The sequence below is a fragment of the Ochotona princeps genome, chromosome 4 (assembly GCF_030435755.1).
Source record: "Ochotona princeps isolate mOchPri1 chromosome 4, mOchPri1.hap1, whole genome shotgun sequence".
NCBI lineage: Eukaryota > Metazoa > Chordata > Mammalia > Lagomorpha > Ochotonidae > Ochotona > Ochotona princeps.
Window position 1 is genome coordinate 36,912,959 of NC_080835.1, and position 26,201 is coordinate 36,939,159.

Below are 26,201 nucleotides of genomic sequence, written 5' to 3' on the forward strand. Positions count from 1 at the left end.
AAACATTTTTGTATATATTTATCATTTGAATTTCTTCTTTGGACAATTTTCTGTTGCAGTCCTTTGCCCATTTCTCAGCTGGACTGGCTGCTTTCTTGTTGCTGAGTTTTTAAAGTTGCTGATATATGTGGGAATATTAACACTTTGTCAGACAGATGGCTTGCACATAATTTTTCCCATTCTGTTGGGTGTCTCCTTTTGCTGTCTGAAAGCTTCTGAATTTGATATAGCTCCATTTGTTTAGTTTTGCTTTTGTTGCCTTTGCTTTGAAGGCTTTATCCAAGAAGTCAGCCTCAACACCAATGTCTTTTCTATATTATTTATTTCCAATATCCATCTGCACAACTATTATGTAATTACTTTGACAATATTTTCAATTACACAAATGCTCTCTTCACCTGTGTCTATTCTACTATTTGGCAGTTTCACCACTTTTTTATTTTTCACTTCAATGACATAATTTTTTTCATTTTTTTAGAAATGCATTTTGGTTCAAATATCCCTAGTCATTTTTCATCTCTAGCCATCATACATTTCTTAATTTACTATCCTGTTTCTTTGAACATTGCAAACAAGAATTTTAAAATAAACCCATAATTCCAATTTCTAAAGCCCTTTGAGACTAACTGAGCAATCTGATTTTTTTTCACCTGTTGCTAGTGTCATCTTAAAACTCATATTTCTCTAGACTTAATCTATTGGCATATCCTATGAAGCGTGCCGTGAAGGTAACATTCTCAAATGAAAATACGCATTTTCTTCATCAGCAATTAACAGTTACCCAGAATAGGACTACTTATTATGGATCAAGAAAATCTAGGTTATAGGTCTTATGAAGACAAGGCTGTGATTAAAACAGTCAGTGAAGTATTTTTTTCTAGAGATGACATTGTGATAAGCTGGTTATGACAATGCCACTCTTTGCTACACAGTGGACTTTCTACCCCACTTTTCATGTAGATGATTTTGGGATCCTAGATTTAATTCAGAGGTGTCCATCCTAATACCATGCATGAAATCCAAGACATTCCTGACATTCCAAACTCATGATATAGAAGACTCTAACTGAAATTTTTATATATTGCTGATAGAATACAAAATGGGATAGCTTCTGATTCATAGCTATGACTTCATTCATAATCGCCCAAACTGGAATAACCCAAATGTCCTCAAGTAAAAACTGCTTAACTGTGGTAGATTCGTACAACATAATTAAAATACTGCTAGCAACAGAAAAAAATTGAATGAACTATATATGCACCCCTGGGTGAATCCTGACATACATATTTCAACAAATATATACATATAAAAATAATTCAACTATTAAACATTCTGAAAAAGAGAATGATCAGAAAACCAGTCACTGGCTGCTGGAAATTTAAAGAAGAAAGAGAAAGTATGAACAAAAAGGTATTTGAGAATTTGTGGAGGAGATGGGACAGTTCTTTATCTTAAATATAATGACTAAAGTCATTTTCAGCCTATAGCATTGTGGTAAAGCAAGTTAATTCGCTCCTGCTAGGCCAGTATCCCATATGAGCACCTACTCAAGTCCTGGATGCTCTGCTTCCAGTACAACTTTCTGCTAATGACATGAGAAAGCAGCAAAACATGGCCCAAGTGCTTGGGCACCAGCCACCTACAGAGTAGGCCTGGATGGTACTCCCGGTTTATGGCTTTGGCCCAGCACAAAAATACCTTTGTCGGTTTTTCCGGAGGGAATCAGCAATAAAAGATAAATCCACCTGCGTCTTCTTATTTCTCTCAGCTTCCTTCTCCATCTCTCTCTTTAATACTGTCTACCAAATAAAAATCTTTTTTCTGAAGAGTTTTTCAGGGATCACAAAAATGCATTTACACAAGTGAATGTAATTGTTAGTTGTACCTTAACTTTTTTAAAAGAAAAAAATATATATAAGAGTCTAAGCTCCTAATACTGGGAAACACCCTCTTTTTTTTCTCTGCCTAATATATTTGTACCATAAAGATTTTCTTTCTTGTAAGTGCAGTGATGACTTCTGAAATATTGCTTTTGCATTTTATCCAGCACTTACAAGCATTTTTAAGCAAGAATATTCTTATAGTATCTAGTCTACAGATTTGCCAGAAGCAAAAGTTTGACATGATTTGAAAAAACAAGCATCTCTTAAAATTTCATGGTGCTTTTAAGTATTTCAACTATTTTAAGTGTTTCATTTATCATTATGTTCTCACGTTTCTACAGAATATAATAATTCTGGTATCATTATTACTGTCTTTACAGACAAGAAAACCAAAGCTCAAAAAGCTTAAACATGTTCCTACCATATATCTAGATATCTGCTCAAAATTAAAATAACATTATCTGAAAATATAAACCAATTTGAAGATTATCATAAGCAAGCCCCTCAGAATTCAGGTCAATGAGACACACATGGGGGATCATTTACACTCCTCATCACCCACGCCTGGCAGCATTTTGAGCTGTGTGACCTTGAACAATTCATCTTATTCTGATGAGTTTCAAAGCCCTTATTTCACACAATGGTTTTGACAATTAAATGAGTGAATAGAAAAGCACATGATACATAATACATCATACCAGTAAGCATCACTCATTACTATTATACCATATTCTTTCCATCAATATAACAGGCACATTCTGACCAATACAGAATACCGAATATTTCACACACAAATACACACACACACACACACACACACACACACACAAGTTAGTGCTTACTTTGAAAAAGCCGTGTTTTTGGTTGCGCTGACCAAGCCATAAATTGCTTCCTGGAGGCAGGTTGGTCTCTGGAGGATCTATTACCCGTTCATATATCCTATGGAGGCAAAGAATAGTTATTATTAAACAAACTCCAGGCAGAACCAAAGTGTGCACATGCTGCTTCACGTACTTAACATTTACTGCTGTTAGGAGAAGATGGACCTTTTTTTTTTCTTTTTTTTTTTCTTTTTTTTTTCTTTTTTTTTTTTTTTTAGTATGTGGCATCTTAAATGACAGGTAACATAAATGCAGAGATGTGCTTCTTGGTTGAGCATGGTATGTGGACAGGGTGCCCCTGCCTTACTATCACCTCCTGTTGACAGAGGAGACAAGAAGAGGGTACCATTTTTTACTGTCTGCTCTAAAGCAGTGAACTTAAGAACAAGCCTGGGAGTAAAGTAGTTTATCCAAAGCTGCAGGTGAGAAAGTTGAGATTCTGAAATGCGACCTAGTCAACCAACTAAACACATGAACAAATTGCAGAATTGAGACAAGAACCCTCACTCACCTGCCTAACTGCAAGCCTGTGTAGCTCCCTTCACATCCAACTACTCCTTGCTGTTGGTGTACTTAGCTACCATTCATTTCTGCAGCAACCTTGAAGAACACTTAAAACACACGCATAATGGTTTCCCAGGTGATAATATGCTCGGTTTCAAAAATCAAGGAGCTGGAGTCATCAACTAGTCAAAAATAGTTTGAGCACTTTTTGTGTTCCAAGCTCCACATTAAACAAGAGGAAATAAAGCATTAAACTTCTAACCCCGTAGAGTAAAAGTAATATAATGTTACGTACATAAAGGAAGTCATATGATATGCCAAGGAATATGACTAACAAGAAATCAGCCACACCTCAAGAAAGTTGGAAATTCTCTACAGATCTGACCAAAAAATTGAATGTGTCTATTTTTCAGGCCTATCAAGGCTCAGTAAGTCAACTACAAGACCACAGAATCTGTGTCCTCTTTAGAAATAGTCCCTGTAACCACCGGTTGATCACATGCCTCCAACTCCACACCCTGGCGACTACCTCACACACTGTACACTCAAAAGATGCTGGAGCAGGATGAGATGGCGTGACCTGGTGATTTCATTTTCTCCTTGAATCCCTGCCCACCACAACTTTTCTCAGTCCACACACAGAACAACTGCTGAGGAATCATTTCTCAGGTGTGCCCAGAGGCCTGGACAGCTAATCAGTCCTACTGATAAGAGGCAACTGACAGCCACCTGCCAAAGGGTGATGTATTCATCCAGTGGTTCTCAGATACAAGACCTGAAGACTGTCCAATTGTATCAGAGAGAGAGAATGATTGCAAAGCAACTGCAATCAGGGGTTGCAACCTTACATCTCAGCTGCATAGGCCACCGTCCTCCTCATCTCCACCAGGTGGTGCCTAGCAACAATGAGCAAGGTATTCTGCAGTTAAAGCTACAGATCAGTCAGATCAGGTCTTCACTGATTATCTATTAGGAACAGAGGTTGAGAGCATACTCAAGGAAAAAAGAAGTTTCTCTGAAAAGGTAGTCTATGGTTTCTCTAAAGAAATACAGTGTGTGCGTGTGTGTGTGTGTGTGTGTGTGTCTAGTGAACAATTTCGATGAAATAATTTGTCAAAACAGCTTAAACAAAAGAACTGGCTATATACTTTTTTTTAAAAAAAAGGTTTATCCCTAGCTATTAGTGAAGAAATTAAAAACCAAATTTACAACAAAAGATAAATGCATAAACAGTAGATCACCTCAAAAGAACCTACTACAGCCATTAAGAATGATAAATGTGCAAGTTAAAAACCACGACAAAATATATAATATACTTTTCACTGGAGGAAGTGGAATGCAAAATTATTTATGCACTATGGAGATAATGATGCAAAAATTAGGTTGGATGTTAGTAAATATCACAAGAGGCCAAAGAGAAATGGAAATTACTGTATTTAGGTGAAGAGGCAGAAGCAATTCTTTGTAAAGGTTTTCACTAACAAATTGAAAATGCTGCTGAATCATTTATCTTATTCTTCTTTTTTTAAATTTTTATTTTCCGTAATACAGTTCCATAGGCTCAGGATATCCTCTTCTACTTTCCCTAGTTCCCCTTCCCCCGCTACTTTCCCCCATTTTATTACAACCGTATAGTCCTTCAGCAACAGTTCTCTCTAAAATAAGACAAGCTTCATGCAAAATGTAAGATCAATCAATACATAGTTAAATGTGTATATATGTACATTCATTTAGAAAAACTGTATAATGAATATTAACAAACCAAGAAGAGAAGATACATTGCAATATGCATCTCTATCCTGAATAAAAGTGCTCCCAATAAAACTGTTAAATATATCTTGACTATAGGATGTTGGACTTTCTACCATTATCTATATCTACAATATCCTGACAAACTGAAATACCAGAATGATGGACTTGTGACTATCACCCTTCATTTGTAAAACAGTTGCTTATGTCAGAGTAAAAGGAGTTTTTGATTTGAAAGTTTTCGCTTCGGTGTTCAATGTGCTAGAAGATGACCCCAACAAGCAGCAGGCCTATGACAAAAGTTATCAAGCTCATGAATGAATAAAGAAAGGTCAACTTTCTTTGTTACCTAATTTCCAATAACCATTCCCACTCCTTGTACTTCAGTTGTTGGGAAGCCCAGCATCTCAGAACCGCCAGTATCAGTGAATGCTGCATGGTGTATAGCATACATCGCATCCTATGGCATGTAGCCCTCCCAGCATCCCTTCCAGACGTCAAGGAAGGCCTGCTGGATGGTCCCTTCCCAGCAGTCCTTTGGTGAGGAAGTCTAGACAGCAGGAATAACCAAAAAACAGGAGAGAGAACTATAGCAACATGCAGGGAATTTTTTTTAAGTTCTCATGAAGGAGATTTAATCATAACAAAACATCAGACAAATTCAAATTGAAGAACATTCCACAAAATAACTACTTGTGCTCTTTGAAATGTCAATGTCAAAATAAACAAAGGCTGAGAACCAGCTGTAGATTTAAAAAGATCAAAGAAACATAAAATCTAAGAATAAGATGGGATTCTGGATTGGGTTCTGTGGAAGGAAGAAAAAGCATAAAGGAAGTCTGTAGGAAAATTTGAATAAGAGTGGTTGATTAAGAAATAGAATTGTAAGAACAACTAACTTTCTGATTTTAATATTTGAACTGTGAATATCTCATTGCTAGGAAATAGGCACTAAGGTATTCAAGGGTAGAGATTCGTTATTGCAACTTATTCTCAAAGGGTTCAAAATAATTACAATTTTTGAAAGCAAGTACATACACATATAAATATGCACACATTATTTGGGGACAGAGAAAACAGAATCTGTACAAAAAGCCTATGACTGGGCCCGGCGGCGTGGCCTAGCGGCTAAAGTCCTCGCCTTGAACGCACCAGGATCCCGGCAGCTCCACTGCCCATCCAGCTCCCTGCTTGTGGCCTGGGAAAGCAGTTGAGGATGGCCCAAAGCCTTGGGACCCTGCACCCACGTGGGAGACCTGGAAGAGGTTCCTGGTTCCCAGCTTCAGATCGGCACAGCACCGGCCCGTTGCGGTCACTTGGGGAGTGAATCATCGGACGGAAGATCTTCCTCTCTGTTTCTCCTCCTCTCTGTATATCTGACTTTGTAATAAAAATAAATAAATCTTTAAAAAAGAAAAAAAAGCCTATGATTGATCATTATACCATTCTTATAATTTTTTCTGCTGAGATTAAAATCATTTTAAAGTAAGAAATTTTAAAACTGAGGCTGTAACTGTGGTGCAGTAGGTGAAACTGCCGGCTTCGATGCTGACACAACATAAGAGTTTTGGCTTGAGTTTAAGCCACTCCATTTCTTTTTTTTTTTTTAAGATTTATTTATTTTTATTGAAAGGCAGATATAGAGAGAAGAGGAAAGACAAAGAGGAAGATCTTCCATCCATTGATTCACTCCCCAGGCAGCCATAATGGCCGGAGCTGTGTTGATCTAAAGCCAGGAGCCAGGAGCCTCTTCCAAGTCTCCCACACAGAGCAGGAACCCAAGACTTCAGGACCTTCCTTGACTATTTCCCCAGGTCATAAGTGGAGCTGGATGGGAAGTGGGGCCGCTGGGATTAGAACCAGCGCCCGTATGGGATCCTGGCACATGCAGGTGAGGACTTTATCACTGGGTTACTACGCCAGACCTGAGCCACACCATTTCTTATGCAGCTCCCTAAAAATGGCCTGGGAAAAGCAGCAGAAGATGACTCAAGTACTTGGGCCCCATTGCCCACATGGAAGACCTGGCAGTGGAAGAGCATGCTCTCTCTCTCTCTTAACTCTGACTTCCAAATAAATGAATGAATCAATTTTTTAAAAGATTTAAAATAGTGTTCAAAAATCCCTTCCCATCCCTGTAATGTATGTAAACTGAAAATATAGGCAAAACTATATTAGGTACTGGTCAGCAGCTGCTGGCTGTAGTTTCCTTTCACATGCCTGGTGGCAACGGCAAATCCAACCAACTGTGAAGGAATGAATGTATTTCACAGCGATGCTGATACCATAAACTTAGAAATGGAACTCTCATGTTCTTGCTTTGTACATTTGTACCAAATGAGCTTTGTTTTCTGTGTATGAAACAAATACAATCAGCTAAAAAAAATAAATAAAAAGCTGCTGATCTAAGAAGTGAGATATATGTAGAGGCTCACATAAACAAAGAAGGAGGACACAGTGACCTGTTACTTTAATGTAGTGTAGCCCAAGTTGGTGAAGTAGATTGCCAAAACTAACATAAATATGGTGAACTTAATCTGCTGTAATAAGGAAACAGAATCTTGTGATATGCACAGTATTTTGGTTAACAATGTTTCCTTCCCATTAGCTACACTCTCACGAATACAATGTGTCCTCCATTGTAATAACTATGCGGATACATTCAGGTGAATTTTACATGACCAAGCTCTTGCCCTCAAACCCAATGCCTGAGATGATATGCATGCATACCCCCTGAACACTAATGACTATCATGTAATGGTTTGTAGAAACAGGGCAGGGAGGCAAATTCTTTCTGCTATGGTCAGAGAACACTTTCCAAAGAAGCAAAGAAGAGGACACTACAAACCTGTTTTGAATGAAGAATAGAGTGGAGCTGACACAGCAGACTCAACAGCCAACTGACACAGCATTTGATGTGCAAAAGCCTTGCACCAAAGGATTTTAAAATGTTAACTCACTCTATCTCATAATAACACAGGCACACGCAAGGCTGAAGAACTTGTCTGGTTTGAGCAGCTTGTAACTGATAGAGCTAGGATTTGAACCCACAAAACGTACTGTTGTGTTACTGATCCACTCCTAATACTGCCTCTCCTAACAGCAGAGAAGGCGAGCTCTAGTCACCATCCAACTTATAATTTCTGAACAACTTAAACACAGGAAGACAGAAATAGCAAATGCTTGCAGGGTAAATAATGAAATAAGTACTATCAACCCCCTTGGATAACTCCAAAAGAACTTCAGATCTGGTGGCTTCATCCACATGTCAATCAGATTTCTTTTGTTACTTTCTGTTAGAACAATGTGAAAATATAATTCACACAAATAAACTTTAATTCATAACTTGATTTTAGCAAAGCAAAGGAAAAAGAAGTCCTGTTGGTTTACTCTCCAGCACCTACTTTGTTTTCCTACTAGATTCACAACCACTTTTCCTAGCCTCCCTTGAATTTGAGTGTGGCCACGGAATGTAAGTAGCAGAAATGCAAGTCACTTTCAGGACTTTCTCTCTGTAAAAACATTGCTTCAAACATCTTGGAGAAGACATTGGGGGTTAGGAGCTGGGAAGAGCCACAAAGTGTGGGATTCTGCACCCCAAATGTTGATGTGGACATGCCAACTAGTCATACCAAGCTGGACTCAATATGTACTAAAATTAAAATTATGCTATTTTAAGCCATTGAAATTGGAAGGCTTTTCTGCAGTTGTGGCTAACATTATTCACCTTAACATTCCAGTGAAAAGTTTAAAGATAACTGCAGTGATTTTCATGTTTGCAAAGCTGAGGTACCGGAATTACTGAGTTACAGCACAAAAAAACATGAACTTGGGATTAAACAGACTTGAATTCATATTCCAGTTCTGCATTTAAATAATTGTGCAACTATAATCAAGGTTTGAATGCTTCTGGATCTTCGTTTGCTCATATTAGAAAGGGGAGATATGGTTCTTAAGTGCAAGGATTGTGGTGAGGATGAGATATGATATATTTAACCCTTTTGTTACACAATGTGTTCTGAATTCTGTGAAACTCACGAGGTGTTTGAGAACACAGAGTTCCATAGGTCATATCACCCATTTAAATCCACATGCTGTGCCTTCCATCAAACTCACTGGGATGAAATTTGTGCTTTGGGATACAAGGTTTATTTGTTTGTTTATGCCATTACTGTCATATGGAATATTTCGAGGGGTGTGATAATTCAGTTTCAACATCTAAGAACTTAACATCTGTTCTGTCTTCAAGTTCCACAACTTTGAACATTTTAATCTGGTTTTTTTTGGTCACTTTTTATCAATTAAAAAACTACACCAAATATAGAAAAACAAAAAAATGGCGTTAGCAGTATTCATTTCTGTTGTTATTTAGCCTGATGTTACAGAGTAAATTAATGATCCATTTAGAAACCAACATTTATATAACAAAATGAACAAACTATATTTTGTATGATAGATTAAAATTGTACAATTTAAGATTTTAGAATATAAGTGTAATTCTTAAACTTCTCTAAAAGTTCCACAGATTTTCTACGTAAATTGTTCATAAATCTGAGAAAACATTTAATTTTCAAAAACAATTCCTTGCATTTAGAAAAGTTTTACTTATGTGGTTCAGAATACACTCAGGAAATTGAAAATGGGCTCAGGAACCAGAAGCAGAAAATGTAATTGATGAGATTTTATCTGTGGACAGCATTTACTTGACCAAAAATAAAATAAAAACAATCTATTGCTGAGCATCAAATACCTTTTCTGTGACAAACACCTGACAACCCCCTATTCCTTCACCTAACCCAGTATTAGTCACTTTTCTAGTCCTCTCCTGAGACATTTAACTTGATTTACCCAACATACAGAAGAGATTTTTGAGAAAATGAAAATGTCACTAGAGAGCAGCAGCTCTTATTTCAGGTTGTTATTTCAGGCTGGCCTTGCACACCCTCCCTTTGTATATTACTTTTTAATACTTCCCAACAGTCCCATATGTTGGTTTCTAACTGATCTTCAAGGCCTTTCCCATTTGTAAGGCCCATGGAGACCCATTCTCAGCCCCTCAGCAGGCAACACTGTAACCATCCACCAGGCTCTCTAACATTCTGGCCCCAGCCAGGACAGCCTTGCCTAACCTCGCTGCAAGGACAGAGGACCTGGAATGCTCTGCTGTCCCTGAGTCCTACATGCTCATCCATCCTGAGTCCTGCACACTCATCCGTCCAAATGTCAGCACTTGCTGCGTGCTACTACAACTGTTATCTGCTGAGTGTGCAGGAAAGGAAACCCTCATTGCAATTTCCCCACAGCTGTTCCATTCTTGCCTGACAGACACTCCTCGATGATCTAAATGTCACATCACTCCACCTATGCACTCTTCATCAATTACATTATTTTACCCTTTTCCAAAGTTGCTCTTCACTGTCCATCTACTCCTACTAGGTCACTAGACTGTAAGCACTTTGAAGGCCTGACTTCTTCACATCAGCGTTTCTAGCGTCTAGAGGAACACCATGCTAGATGCCTACTCCACAGACTGTATGCATGTATGTGTGAATATAGGAACGAAGCCTCTCTGGCACTAACTTCAGAAAAGGAGCAATCAGAAAGCTTTAAAAGTCCTATTATAGCAAGTCTATAATGAGTAATTTGCAAAACTGAACAGCCCAGACAGAAAATATCAAAACTGACACATTATAATATGAGAATAATCCTTGGGAAATCAGTCAATAAAAACAAGTGAAACACAATAATGCTTTTTCGCATACCTTTGCCCACAATCCCCACCAAATGAGATTTATGTAACAAGCAGAAAAGAAAACATAAAATGAATTCCTCTTGGTATTTTTCACACAGGAAGGATAGTGACACAACAAGATTGAATCTGTCAGGCAGATAACTCACTAACAGGAAAATCAGATAGACGTATTTCACAGAGATGGAAAAACAGTCGATTACTGGAAAATTAATTAGATCAAGTACCATCCTTCTGATAAGCACATGATTTAATGCTTAAGTTGATTTTGATATAATTGGCCCAAGCTTACCACACTTGCATAGTTATCAGATGCAAATGAAACACTCGCTGTACAAATACCTAAAAATATACTTTTTCTGACAGAAGGAAATCTAATTCCAAGTTAGTAATTTTGTGAGCCTTTGAGTTTACTTACTGTCTTTTAAGCTGTTTTGAGAGAATTACAGGAATTTTGCTTGCTATTACTATCTAATTTAAAGTGTAAGTACCTCATTTATAATACGATACTACACAAAATTAAATACCCAAACATAAAGCCTGCTTGAAGAGGAATGAGCAATGCAGACCACAATTGAAACTCCTTGTGAAAGTCAGCCACTGAATCAACAGCTCACATTAGAAATTTTCTTCACAAAATACAACCTTTACTTTTTCATAACTTTGGTTAAGAATATTCTTGCTGGCAAGTTTTCTGTCTGTTTAAAACACTGGCCAATATTTTATGAAGAACTTGATTTTCCCACTAACAGATAAAGCCCTCAGGACTTAACACAAAGCGATGTGGTGGTTCAACAACACTACTTATGAAGCAATATTGGATTTTTATTTGCCAGGATGAAGACAGGACTCTGAAGGGACTCCATGGGACCTTTCCCAATTACATAGACGAATGAATTTCCAATCTAAATCATTTGAAGCAACATGTATTATGCTCCGAGCCCATAAGACCACATGAAGCCTAAACGAAGAGGTTTATCTTGGGCTTTGCCTAGAATTCAAGAAAACCTCCTGTGCTCTTCCTGAAGAGGAAAGTTCAAATGACCTTCCTTTGCTAGAAAGAGTTTCAACCTCACTGTCTTTTGTCTAGCACTAATGAATGTGAAGATGTTCCCTAGGGAAAGTTTCCTATACTGAACACAATTTAATTCCCTTCTGACTTTCCATTAATAGTTCAGTGAAGGGTTACTTAACACACAAAGCTAATTGCTTCTTTTGGCCATATGTTGAGAGGGATATAACATGCTGTTTCACCTCTCAAAGTCACAAGACAAAAGTGAGAATAATAAAGTTCTTCAGAGGCACTAGAAAAACAAACAGCAACTATCTAGTGTCAGTTGTGTTATTCTTGGCACTTAGGATATTACAATTCTGTCCATAGGCCATTGCACTCGAAAGATGTTTCACTAATGTGATGGAGTATTTTTCCAGCAATGTACACTGATGAGCTACTTGTTGAATTTCCATGTCAGATTTCCTGGTGTTGTTAACTTTTATTAGCATGAAATACACAGAATGCAGGATTTATATCAGAAGGATATGAAAGGAATGCTGCAAAGAGTCTCCTCCTACCAATCTGTTTAACAAATCCAGATGATACGCAACATACGACAAGATTTAAAAAGGCACCTCTGGCATTATACAGGAGAAAATGGACTCTAATGAGGAGAGGAACTGTTGGATGAATACAACATGCCCCAAACATGTATAAATTGATTTCTAAGCTGAAGTCATGCAGAGCACTGGACAACACTGTAGCAAAGCTCAGCAGGTTTCCAAACTGTTCATTTGCAGCTTGCTATAGAGCAAATACAAATGTAAACAAAACAGAGAAAGCAAAGCTGAAATCTGGAGGCAGATGCCTCTGCTATGTTCAAAAAGAAGGAAACTACTTTAAGTGAACCAGCAAACACTGAAGACATTAAAACAGAGCATGTGGAGAGAAGAGAAATCTCAGAAACCAAGACTATGTGTAACCTGCTCCATGACTTAGAAAACGCCTGCCAAAACCACACTTATTCTTACCTTGCCCTGAACATTTTTCTTTCCACATCTGGATATCTAACCATACCAGGGTTGCTTCCCTCTTTTAATTATAGTTTAAGAATAGAATGTCCCTCTCTCATGACGTCTTACCAGCCCTTACTATCCAACTCAAGCCCATGATCAAGATAAAATTCCAAGAAGATTCTGATCTGTGAATCAAACAACAAGCTTATGTAACTTTGCCCTATTCAACATTTATATCCATGTTATTTCAGTGTAATAGGTGGCAAGCTCCTGAATGTGAAGGAAAATCTGAAGCTGATGTGATGGTTTCAGTTATAGTAGAAACAACATAGTACCACAAGGATTAAAAAGTTACATTACTAGGCAACAATTAAGATCAAATCAAGAGAGAAGAAATTTAATCAGGAAAAATGAAAAGTTCCATGTGTGGAGTGTATGTTTCTCAAAGACAGAACATGAGATCAAAGTGTGAACAGTTCTACATATTGAGAAAAATTGTCTTTTCATCCAACAAACAGAAAACTAAAATAACACTGTCACTGAGTTCCTGTGATCTTAAACTGTACCATGAGAGAAAGGAAATCTTCATTTTAATCTGAGTGAATATACCCAGAGATAATCACTTTTAGTTCCCAGAAGTTAAATGATAAAAATACACTTCAGACAGAATCAAGCAAGATTATGAAGGATGGTGAGGCAGATTAAATCATTTGTGGTTTTAGGAACTGGAAATGATCAATATGAAGAAGCAAAGATACTCATAAGGCAAGACAATGTCGTCAAACAGTGGGGAAATTGTCATGTGGAAAAGGAATTGAACTTGCTTTGTGTAGCTCAAAAGGCAAATTGTATACCAGAAGACAGAAGCTTTAAGAAAACATATGCATCTCAAGACACAAAGGATTTTCTAGCAGTCACAGCAGTTTGTACAGGAGAGACACAAACTTCCTATTTCTGAAGATACAGACATTTGATACAGGACCACATTGCAAAAATTGTAAGTCTCAAACTCAGGAAGACAACACCTCAAAAGTTACAAGAGCTACCTTTAATTGAGTATATAATGCATGCCAGAAGTTTACACACTTAAAATCCTTGCAATAACCTTAAAAGGGAGGCACTGCATCAACTGGCAGATGTTCCCAATGATTAAATGACTTGCCTAATAACATTATAAAAAGGGTAAAGCCTGAGGAAGATTTTCCAGTGAGGAGAAAGCAAGATGGTGGAATAGGACGAGGACATGTTAAAATGGACAGAAGAGAACTAGTGGAGGAGAAGCAAAGAGGGTGCAATTCTAGGAAATAGGAGTAGGCAGGCTGATGACATAGGGACAACTGGAGACCCATGGACATGGGGAAGGAACAGAGAAGCAGAACTGCTGCAAACAGATATTCCAGCAGCAACCAGAGTTCTTCTGGCAGTCAGGTGAGAAAAGATTACCAGAAACAAAGCAGGTGAATTAAGCCATAAAAGTGCAGATCCCACTGATTTTTAATCTTATCAAAAGCAGAAGCAGGGCAGCAGAGTCCTTTCAGACAAGTGTGGGAACAGGGTGTATTTCATAGTCCAAATCCGCACCAGTGCCACGTTAGGTCCTAATGCCCGTGGGAGGGGGCTAAGGTGGGCTGTAAGCGCACTAAGTCACAGAAGAAATCCTCTTTCAGTTCACAGCATTGTACTAGTCCAACCAGGAGATTAATAAGTATTCAGCATCCCCCATATTTACCAGATCTAACTACCAGCAGGTGCTAGCAAGAAAAGTAAAGGGAAGAAAAGCTATGCAACAGGTGTAATTACTGTCTATACCTGTAATGTCACAATCCACTTAAATAGCAGAATGATGGACTTCTGATTGTTGCTAAAGGACTGTACCTTTGTAATAACATGAAAGGAAATGTAGGAGGGAAAACAGGTAGGTAGGAAAGCAAGGTGGAGTGGGGAATCCCTATCCCCTCAAAGCTGTATCATGGAAAACAATAACAATAAAAAATACAAAATTTCAAAAGTTAAAATTTAAAAGGGTGAGGCATAATTTCAGGTACAGATTTCTTCAGTGTCACACTGGCCTTGTAACACTAAATTGATTCTGCTTTTAAAAATATTTATGATAGAAATTTGGTACAATAGGGAATCAAGATGGCAGAATAGGGTAAGGACACGTTTAAACAGACAGAAAAACATTTAACCAGGATGAAGCAGAGAGGACACATTCCAGGAAATAGGAAAGGAAAGAACAACAGCAGAGGGGTACCTGGAGACTGACAGACACAGGAAAGCAGCGGGCACAGCAGTGTGGTGTTGCAGTGACTGATACTCCAGCACAGCGATCTGAACTCCACCAGCAACCAGGTGGGAAAGGACTTTCAATGGGAGCTTGGGAAGTGAACCCAGACAAAGAACTGTCCGTCCTGCTAGTCCGTTTGATTTGACCAGGAACAGAGACAGAGCAGCAAATCACAGACGGGCAGTGTGAGAACAGGGCAGATTTTACAGCCCAGTCAGCCCCTTAGAGTTGAATTGGGTGCCATTTTGCATAAGGAGGAAAATTCAAGGGAAAGGATTGAGCATGCGATGGGCTGGAAATGAGCTCATTTCTGACTCAGTGAACTGCATCACGTGGCATTCTACAGGTTCCACCCAGGACAGGTCTGGATAGCCCTCAGATTTGACGGCCAGCAGATCAAGAACTGTAGTGGTTGTATATCAGGTGCCATTTTGTGCACTGTGACAATAGCTTTGGGACTGCAGGGGACAACAGTGAACTGTGCATGTGCTGAGTTCGTGAGAACTCGCTGAGGTCAGTGGTTTGCACTGGTCCCGCAGGAAAATATACCAACTGTGGCATCGTACGGGCCAAAATAGGTCTGTGTGGCACCCAGACCTAACATCCAACAGGTTCCAACAAGATCAGTGCCACCAACAACCGAATTATATAGGACACCTGGTGTCTCTAATCCTGGGACCTTCTCCAACTGGAAGGGGGAGAAAGGTTCCAGAGACAACGGTGCAGCCTCAGCACAGTATCACAGGAGGTGGAGAGTGGTGAGCCAAGAGCTGGGGCTGTGGAGACCATGGTAGAAATCTGACATAAGAATCCAGACCTGGAACATGCTGGAGGTTGTGGCACAAGTGGCTGCAAGCAAAGAGTTGTGTGCCAACTGCAATAAGTAAAATCGCATTGTAAACCTGTGGGAGACACAGCTTAGAAACCCACTCCAAGGAGAAGACTCTGCTAACCAGAAGTACAATGATCAAGAAAAAAAGAAGAGACAATGGCACAATAAATATTCATGAAACTCCCCTGCAAAGGAGGAAAACCCTATGCCAACCCCAGAGTTAACTGAGGAAGACATCAAGAAAATGGGGGACACAGAATCCATAAAACTCATTTTAAAGATTCTGATAAAAAATGAGAAGCACATACAAGACTTCAAAGAATTTAAGGAAGCAATAAAGTAAATCAAGGCTGGTATATCAGAAATTAAGAACATAGTAGAGCAAATTAAAAGTACAGTGGAGAGTTTCCAAAATAGAATGAAGCAAGCAGAAGAAAGAATCTCAGAATTGGAAGATATTTCCTGTCACCAGGGGGAAGCAAACAAAAAGCTGGAAGCAGAGCTAGATCAGCCCAAAAAAAGCATTCAAGAATTGAAAGACACTATAAGGAGGCCAAATATAAGAGTGATGGGAGTCCCAGAAGGTGCAGAAAGAGAAGCTGAGTTTGCAAATGTATTTAATGAAATAATAAAAGAAAATTTCCCTAATCTGGAGAAAGAATTGGGAAACAAGATCCAGGAGGGGCACAGAACTCCCAACAGGCTTGATCAAAAGCGATCTTCACCATGACATATGATCATCAAGCTCTCTTCAATTGAACATAAGGAAAAGATCCTTAAACATTCTTATGAAAAAAATCAATTGACATATAGAGGAATGGCAATTAGATTCACAACTGACCTCTCAGAGGGAACTCTACAGGCAAGAAGAGAATGGAGTGACATATTCCAGATTCTAAAAGAAAAAAATTGTCGGCCTACGATAGCATATCCAGCAAAGCTTTCTTTTGTCTTTGAAAAACAAATAAAATTCTTCCACAGTAAAGAAAAGCTAAAAGAATTTGCCTCTTTCAAAACTGCCCTACAAATGATACTTCAAGAATAGCACCCACCAAAACCAAAGGCAAATGGGAAGAACATCCCAGGAAAATGACAACAGAAGACTAAACCAATGAACAACCCATTCCTAAAATGACAGGACCAAAGTAACATCCATGTATATTTAACTCTGAATGTAAATGGCTTAAGTTCAATCAAACGTCATAGATTAGTAGACTGGATTTAAAAAACAAAACCCATCTGTTTATTTTCTGGGGAAGACACACTTCACCAACAAAGATCAGTGGAAACTATATCACATACATGGGTTTCGTTGTTTTCTGTTGGTTTCATCTCTTCAAAACAGTTTCTTGTGATTAAATTATTCAATGACTCCTAGATCATACAGTGGCATCATTTTCTTCAAGACGGTTCTTGATTTTCATTTCTTCAGCTACATGTTAGTCATTTAATGGCTTGTAATTTAACTTCATGGTGTTGTTAGTTTCTTTTTTCTCCCGGATGTTGATTTTGTTTTGTGGCTCTTCGTTTAAGGGGATGTACAGTAGCTGTGTAATGGAGACTGTCCTATCTAGTAACATGTCATTTAACTTCATGGCATTGTAAATTTCTATTTTTCTTTCTATTGTTGATTTTGTATCATGACTTTTCATTTAAGGGTATATACAGTAGTTGTGTAATGGAGACTTTCATATCTAGTAATATGTCATTTAACTTCAAGGCATTGTAAATTTCTATTGTTCTTTCTATTGTTGATTTTGTATCATGACTTTTCATTTAAGGGGATGTACAGTAGCTATCAAATGGAGACTAACATCCAGATGCGAGGATGCAGCGTGTTATGCATTTCTGCTTCCAGACAAGGAAGGACTTAAAGTGAAACTGCTTACTATATCTTGACAATAGGATTCTGGACTCTCTGTCATTGTCCATGCCCGCAATGATGGACATAAGACTGAGTATGAAGAACTATATGTTAGTAATGATACAGAGGAAATTGGTGGGGGGGGGAAGGAATTGGGGAGGGGATAAGTGAATATGGAGCTGTATCATAAAATGATAGCAATAATAATAAAATGTAAAAAAAATTAAAAAAAGAAACTTGGTACAATAGATAAATCACCACTTGAGATGTCCTCTTCCCCTAACAAAGAGCCTGGAATCAAGAACCAGTACTTCCACTTCTAACCCAGTTTCTTAATGTGCATCAGAATTCAACATCTTATCAACAAAAGGAACATCAAAAGCGATACTGCATTCTTACAGTGTACCATAAGAGGAAGATAACCATTACATTCTATTCTGAGCCAATCTTTTTTTAAAAGATTTGTCTTTCTTTATTGTAAAGTCAGATACTCAGAGAGGAGGAGAGACAGAGAGGAAGATCTTCCATCCGATGATTCACTCCCCAAGTGAGCCGCAACGGCCAGAGCCATGCCAATTTGAAGCCAGGAGCCAGGAACCTCCTCCAGGTCTCCCACATGGGTGCAGGGTTTCAAGACATTGGGCCATCCTCGCCTGCTTTCTCAGGCCACAAGCAGGGAGCTGGATGGGAAGTGGAGCAGTCAGGATTAGAACCTGTGCCCATATGGGATCCTGGCACGTTCAAGGTGAAGACTTTAGCCATTAGGCCACCATGCCCAGCCTGAGCCAATCTTTCAGTCCCAGAAAGTTACACAGTAGACTCTCATCAGAAGAAATTAAGTGAGACTATCAATTCTTACAATATACATCAAATGGCAAATCATCGAGGAAACAGAAATGTCTGTTCTGATGTAACAGAGATTAATAGAGGTCATGATAAGATCTTCAAATATTTGAAAGACTGCTGTGGTACTAGTATGTTAGTTCATGCCACTCTTGTGAGACACTCAGGTGAATTTCTGGGCTCCTTTCTTTGGCCTGGGTCAGTACTGGCTGTTATGGGCATTTGGAGGAGTAAACCAGTCACTACAAGATCTGCATATCTCATATTGTTGTCCTTAAATCTCTCTGCTTTTTAAACAAAGTTAAAAGTCAAATATTAAATCAGTGGATGACAAAAAATGGTATTTGATAAGGAAATATAACTATAGTCAGACAGCCTCCATTTGTGTCTTACCTTTACTATTTATATTTCGTAACTTGGGGTGAACTGTGGAGGTTCCCTGAGCCGTCAGTGTTTTCATCTGCCAATCCTTAATAACTACACTAGGGTCAGTACTGTAGCACAGTGGATTAAGCTGTTGTCTGCAACACAGGCATCCCTTATGGGTTCCAGTATGTGTCCTGTCTATGCCACTTCCAAACCAGCTCCCCACTAGTGTGCCGGGAAAGCATCAAAAGACAATCTAACTCCTTGGACCTTACACCCACGTGGGGGAACTCTGGTTTCAGAATAGTCCAGCCCTCAGCATTACAGCCATTTAGGGAGTGAATCGGTGAATGGAAGCTCCCCTTCTCTTTCTCTCTTTCAAATGCATCAATATTAAAAAGAAAAGAAAAGAAAAATAATACCCAGCACATAGGCCTGCATGAATACCAAGCAGATATCACCCCTAAAAGTACTTCGGAAAGTCTAAGCTTTTCACAACCGTAATATTATTAATGCTATCAGTTAGGTTTGAATAATAGAGAAGACACTTTAATTTTAAATATTTTCAGATAAATTACCACAAATCACTCATAAGACACTTGGTTCGACGGAACAGATCATAGTAACCATTGTCAGCTATGTAATTTCTATAGACGAGCTTAGAGGAAGCAATGTGATGGGAAAGAAATGAATGTCCAAAATCACTCCCTGGGTGGTGCTGACAGTGGGACACGGATGTCATGATCATTGATCCCATCTTTTACACAGGTTCAGACAAAATGTACTGCTCATATTTGATCAATTTTGTGTCACACTAGTAGCCTCTAAAATATTTGCTGATGCTCTCATGAGTGGGTGATAATTTAGTACAAATTCATTTGGTTGTTCACCTAGATGCACATTTAAATATTGACCTTAGCAGTCATAAATCAAAAGCCTGCTGCTCATATAAAATGCACATTGGAAATAAGAATTCTCAGGGTCAGAAAGGACACTTAAGTTCTTCTGGTCCACCTCCACCTGCTGCTAGCTATATTAACAAATGAGCATCCAGAAGCTATCTGTTATTCATCAAACATATGTGACATCCTCATGTAACAGCTGAAAGCTTCCGAGAACAAATGGAAGTCCCCCCCACAGGGAAGAAGATTAATTATTCCCCAAACATCCATGTGAAATACAGCAAAGTCCACCCTTGATGGTAGAAACAAGGGAAATATTTTGCTCTCTCCATGAAGTCTTTAAAACACCCACATCTCTTTCCCCGCTTTTTCTTTCTCTCTCTCTTTCACACACACACACACACACACACACATACACACACAACATCAGCAACACTAAGATTCAAGGAAGCAGATATCCAGATTCTTCAATCTTTTAAAGTGTTTTAGTAGTTTAGAAATCATCCTAAGTTCTATCGGCAGTTCCCAAAGTTGGCATAGCACTACAAGCATCTCATGAACTGTCCAAAGCGCCTCATAAAATCAGTCTCATAAATGCCAGTCTGGCCCCACATACCAAGAATACTTTGTGGAAGCCCAAGTAGTACCATCTGTGTTCACGTAACAAAATAAGGCTTCACTGAGGCTCCGGCCTACTAACGAGACATAGCTCCAACTCAACCAAGAGAGTCTGCTACGGAAGTAGTGGGATTCTGCTTACAGCATCTGCAGGGCAGAGTCACAGGCATGGAGAGAGAATCTACCTCTGTAGGACTGTCTGAAGCTGCTTCCATATGAATGAAAAACATACAGGAAAGCAGGATGAGGAAAACAAATCCTTCCTATTCAGGAAACATTTAAATAAATGAAAGAACTTTCCTGACCATGATCCACAAATGAGTTGTGTGGATGATGGAGTTAGAGGGAGACAAGCAGATGACAAATGGCTGACCTGTAAATTGATTTTAACAAGAAAAGAATTGTGGTAGGCAATCATTTCGCACAACAGTTAAGTCTCCACTTAACCCATATTGGAGTGCCTAGTTCGACTCCCAGCTACTCCACTTTTGACTAAGTCTTCCTGCTAGTGCATACCCAGGGAGGTAGCTGATGATGGCTGAAGTATTTAGGTAACTTCCACTCACATGGGAGACCAGAATGTGGAGGGGGGGGCAGAATGTGGAGGGGGGGCAGAATGTGCAAAGGATGAAGTTCAGAGAACTTTTTAATGAGCAGGTGAAAGGTTCAGCACAGAAACTGGCACATGGAATTGGACAATGGCAGCTGTTCCTACTAAGAACAGAAAATAAAGACTAGGGAAGCTCCTTACTACAAAGTGATACTTTCTGCATAATTCCCTCTCCCAGCTGCTGTCTCTAGCCTTGCCAATATAAATGTGTCAATACAAACTTGATTATTTTTTAATAATGTTTACAGAAAGGACAACTTGTGTGCCATGACTTCTGCTTTGTCATATGTACACTGAATTATTCATTTAGTTTGGGGCTCTTTTTTCTAAAAAGTAATCATCATCTTCTTGAAAGAAAATTTTATTTTTCATGCTATCAGTCCTGTCAGACTTTAGAAGTTCACAATCACCAAAGAAGAGCAAAGCAATTTAGATAAAATTTCCTGTTCTGAGGGAAGACTTTTGTTATTAAATGTGAGGCATTCAATAGTAACTGCCAGCTGTTTAATCTGAAAGTTACTGTTCATTGTGGAGGCAAAATTGGAATTTGGAAAACAATGGGCTACAACTCCGTTCTCACAAAGTATATGATGAAGTTTCAAATCCTTTTCAAACTCTGTCTCATCATTTAAACTATAATGGTGCATTTTAATAAGCCATTTCATAGATGACAATAAGAAAATCACTGAGATGACTGAGTTTCCCTGCTTATGTTTTAAAATATCCCTTTTCTAGACGGCTTCCTCATGGTCAGATTACAAGCTGTAAATTAAAGACAGTTCTCAGAGATGTCTCAAATAAACCTATTAATAAGGACCCATGAGTGACTCCTTTAATTCCAAAGAACAAAATCAAAAAAGTGGGGGAAATTATAAAAAAGGAAAACAAATTGCACACCAGTAAAAGAAGATGATGTTAAAGACTAATGGGAAAAAGGACAGATTCAGGAGTCAGAAGGCCTAGATTCTAAATTCTGGGCAATATCCTGGGCTGGCCCAGGCCGAAGCCAGGAGCTTCTTTGAACTTTCCCACACAGATGGCAGAGGCCCAGGCTCTTGAGCTATCTTGCTGCCTTCCCAGGCCATTGATAAAGAGCTGGATTGGAAGAGGAGCAACTGGGACTGCAGCCCATATGGGATGCCGACATCACAGGCAGCAGCTTAACACACTACGCTCTAATGCCATTCCCCTAAAGATTTAGTCTAAAACTACTTGGGAAGTATAAGGTTTGCCAACATATTCAGAAAACTACATTTTGTGCAGAACTACTGCTTAGCACATCCCAGAGCTGAGTATCTGGCTTGAGTTCTAACTGTTCTCCTTCTATTCCAACTTCCTGCTAGTGTGTAAACTGAAAGGAATAAATGGTGGCTCAGGCTGTTGAGTCACTGCCACCCACAGGACAGACATGGACTGGGCTCAAGGATCCTACATTTGTACTAGCCCAGCTATGGCCATGACAGGCATTTTAGAAATGAATTAGTGGATGGAAACTATTCCTCTGTCTGCATTTCAGATAAACATTTTTTTTTGGTTTTTTTATTTATTAATTACATTTTATGATGTGACACAGTTTTATAGGTACTGGGATTCCCCCACCCCCTCCCCAAACCCTCCCCCCATGGTGAATTCCTCCACCTTGTTGTATAACCACAGTTCAGGCTCAGTTGAGATTCCTTCATTGCAAGCTTATACCAAGCATAGAGTCCAGCATTCAAATAAATCTTCAGCAACAATCCAGGTACAATGAGGCTGGTGCAGAGTCCACTGGTTGACATAGTCCATCATAGAGTCTCCCCTTGTCCAGTATTTCGCTGCCAACATATAGCTGAGGTGGTTGACCGACCTACTCCATCTTCCATCTTTCCTTGGTTAATGTTCTGATTCCTCCACTTTGATTGAGGGAGTCCCCAAAGAAACTTTGAGGTGATCCCAAACCAGGTTCCTACATGTACCAGCAAGCACAGTGCCTGCCACAGTCCATCACCCTGATCAGCTGGTGGTTGCAACTGCTGAGTTGGTTCTATTCTCAGCCTCTACCTCCACTGGAACCAATGAGTATTGCAGCCCATCCTGGTTCTACCCATCGCACACTCGGCCCTCACTCAAACCAGTGGGAGGTGTGCTGGTTGGGTGCTGTGTTCCTAACCGGCACAGACAGCCTCACCTTGGCATTTTGTGTTGTGTACTGTTTTTATTGCAACCAAACCTGGCCAGACCCCACCCAGCTCCAGTGCTCAGACTTGCCAGTGGATGACGTGAACTGACTCAGCCTGGTCCGCCCCCAACCCAAGCCAAAAGTATGCAAGTGGGACACTTTCCAATGCCTCTTCTGGGTTGTTTACCTCCATGTTTCCCGCGCTTATTTGCAGGGTCAGTGTCCTGTCAGAGGAGCTGTTCAGGTTCCTCCATCAGACCCCTTCCTGATGTCAGGTTTCGTGCATACCAGCAGGTCCATGGGCCAGCACCGCTCATTTCGTCTCTTGCCCCAGCAGGAGCAGCAGCGTTTCTTAACTGGTCTTCAACCCATTCTGGTTCCTGCTGTTGGAAGTTTCAGCCCAGCCACGGCTCGTCCATACCCGCATATAGCTCATATATGGCTCAGTTGGGGTTGTAACCTAGCTGAGTCCGTCCCACATCTACCCTGGTCCTCCGGAGCCCTAAACTGTGCTGCGGTCTAACCTGGCACGTGCGTCAAGACCCAATCCACACTTATGCCAAGGAAGACTACACTGTGACCCGACTAGAATGCAGCCCCATTCCAGCTCCTGCGCCCCTTAGTCGGAAACTCCACCCAGCCAGGGCCTCCCCCTAGCTCCCCAACCAGGCCCACTCCCAGCTAGTGTAAAGGATGCCAGTGGTTGCTCTGGGTCAGCTCGGCACTCCCCACAGACTGTCATGCCTCCTGCATCATTTCCACCGGCCCTCCCAAACCATCCAGTGGGGTCAGAATTTCCACGGGGTTTGGCCCATATATCCCCGACACATTCTACCCTCAGGCATGGTTCTCGAATGCCAGTCAATGTCATGGTCCTACCCACTGTGACCCCTCTGCTGCTCCCTCATCCCAATGGACAACAGGGACATCCTGCTGGACAAGCCCGGAATTCTGGCTTTTGAATGCACCGGTGTTCGGTAATCTGCATTATAAAGTGATTACAGGATCTTTAGAGGAAGATTTACTGCCACTGAGAATCTTGAGGACTGATACAAGTCCCCAGAGCACTGTGGGTTCAACATGGAGCTACTCAAGCAGCGCATCAAAGAACCAAAAATTGCAGAATTCCCTGGCCGGGCGGCCAGAAGCAGAGCCTGGCGCCAAATGGCGCACTGGCCGCCTGGGAGACGCTCACCACATGTACGTACGTACGTGGTGGCAGGCTTGTGTGCCAGGCTGGAGACGTGACCATCCCCAGGTACCCTGGGCAGCAGAGTGGCCGCCCAGGGTTTCACTCTCTCAGGCCCCAGTCCCGCCCACCCTGGCTCCTCCCCCATCTCCGACCACATGGCAGACAATGGGAGGACTCAGACTCGCTATACAGAGGCCCGGGACTTACCCTAAAAAAGGGCAGTCGACCAGGTTCTGGCAAGTCTGGCATCTGCTCACCACATGTACGTGGATGGAAACTTTCTCTGTCTGCGTTTCAGATAAACAATTTTTTTTAATCATCAAAGATACATAAACAGTTTTGTAATCACTGTGTAGTTTTCTATGTGTGGGTAGGATAAGATAGTAGACACACAGTGCTTGTAGTTAGCTACAAATTCAGATAATACAAGTTGATTGCATCTGTACAGAGATCTGTCTCCAATATAGGGCACACTTAAAACAAAACCAAAAAACTAAGTGAAGCTACAAATAGGTCTGTAAAGTTAGACGACCAGAAAGTTGGGTGAAGGTAGAGGAGGTGGGACAGTATTTCCTTATTGATGACTAAGAGCAGAAGTACTTGATTTTACCCAAATTCACTGTGTTCAGGCACGACTGGATTCAACAGAGAATTTGAACTGTTATAGCCCAGCTTATCTTATCTCTGTTTTCCCAGCATACTACTTGAGATTTCAGTAAATATGAAATCTATTTTATATTTACTACTTGAGGTCACCAGCAACCTAGTAATAGCAGAACTGAAAACACAGGAGTTAAAGAAGGATCCATTTTGTTTTAAGAAAAACTTTTATTTCAATAGTATTTTGTCTTCTATTAGGTGATACAAGGATCTAGTATGAGAATTTAATATCAATGTGGGAAAAAGAAATAACAGATACTTTATATTTCTACCAAGAGATACTTAAAACATTTCTTTTGCTTAGCTGTAAAAACACCCAAGTTGTTGATCATTCAATAAGTGTTTCTCTTTAAAGAAAATAAATTCTGGGCATAGCCACTGGACTTGGAACTTGAGGTTAGATAAATCATTTCATTTACCTGGGATTCTTTCATTGCCCACAGCATAAAGAAAATGATGACTACCCTGCTTGCCTTTTTATTTTGAGACACAATGAGAAAATATAGAGTAATTAATTTGAAAACTGTTGCCCAAAACTAATGTGAAGTGACATAACTAAAGTGATGATGAACCACGTAAATGCTTACTGGTTTTCCACATCTTTCCAATGACCCAGAAAAGATTCTTTTTTATGTTCATTTCATGAGATAATATGGTGACCTTCTAACAATCTTGTCATTTTTTTGTAGCAGTCAAGTTTATTTGTTATTTACTAAGTGTCTTAACTCACAGAAAATTGTACAATGAGATAAAAGAATATAACTACATTCCATTGTAGCATTAAAACAAGACTTGAAAAAAAAAGAAGACTTGAGATACCCACTCATCATTAGTGCAATATAAAGTTCAAACTTCTTATCTTGTCACTCCATCTGATTTCCATTTAATAGATGATATAATGTAATCAGTACTATAAGAAGTTATGGCCAATAAAGGGTCCGCCCCAGGCCCAAGCTCCGCAGAGAACAGCTACCATGCCAGGCTGGCTGCCAGAGGGGTGCAGGCAGGCACTGTATTCATAGGGCCTGGAGGTGTGGCTTTGTGGAATGCCTGGGGAGCATGCTGGCAGGGCCATAGGGAGACCTTGGGCTTC

At 39.8% G+C, this 26,201-nt stretch overlaps 1 protein-coding gene across 1 annotated transcript in view; it reads right to left on the reverse strand.

Moving 5' to 3' along the window:
• Positions 1-26,201, reverse strand: part of NELL1 (neural EGFL like 1) — an 860,846-nt gene that overhangs the window by 681,867 nt on the left and 152,778 nt on the right. The window contains exon 5 of the mRNA XM_058663250.1: positions 2,726-2,822. Within this exon, the coding sequence (XP_058519233.1) occupies positions 2,726-2,822 (97 nt within the window). The remainder of the gene's footprint in view (positions 1-2,725; positions 2,823-26,201) is intronic.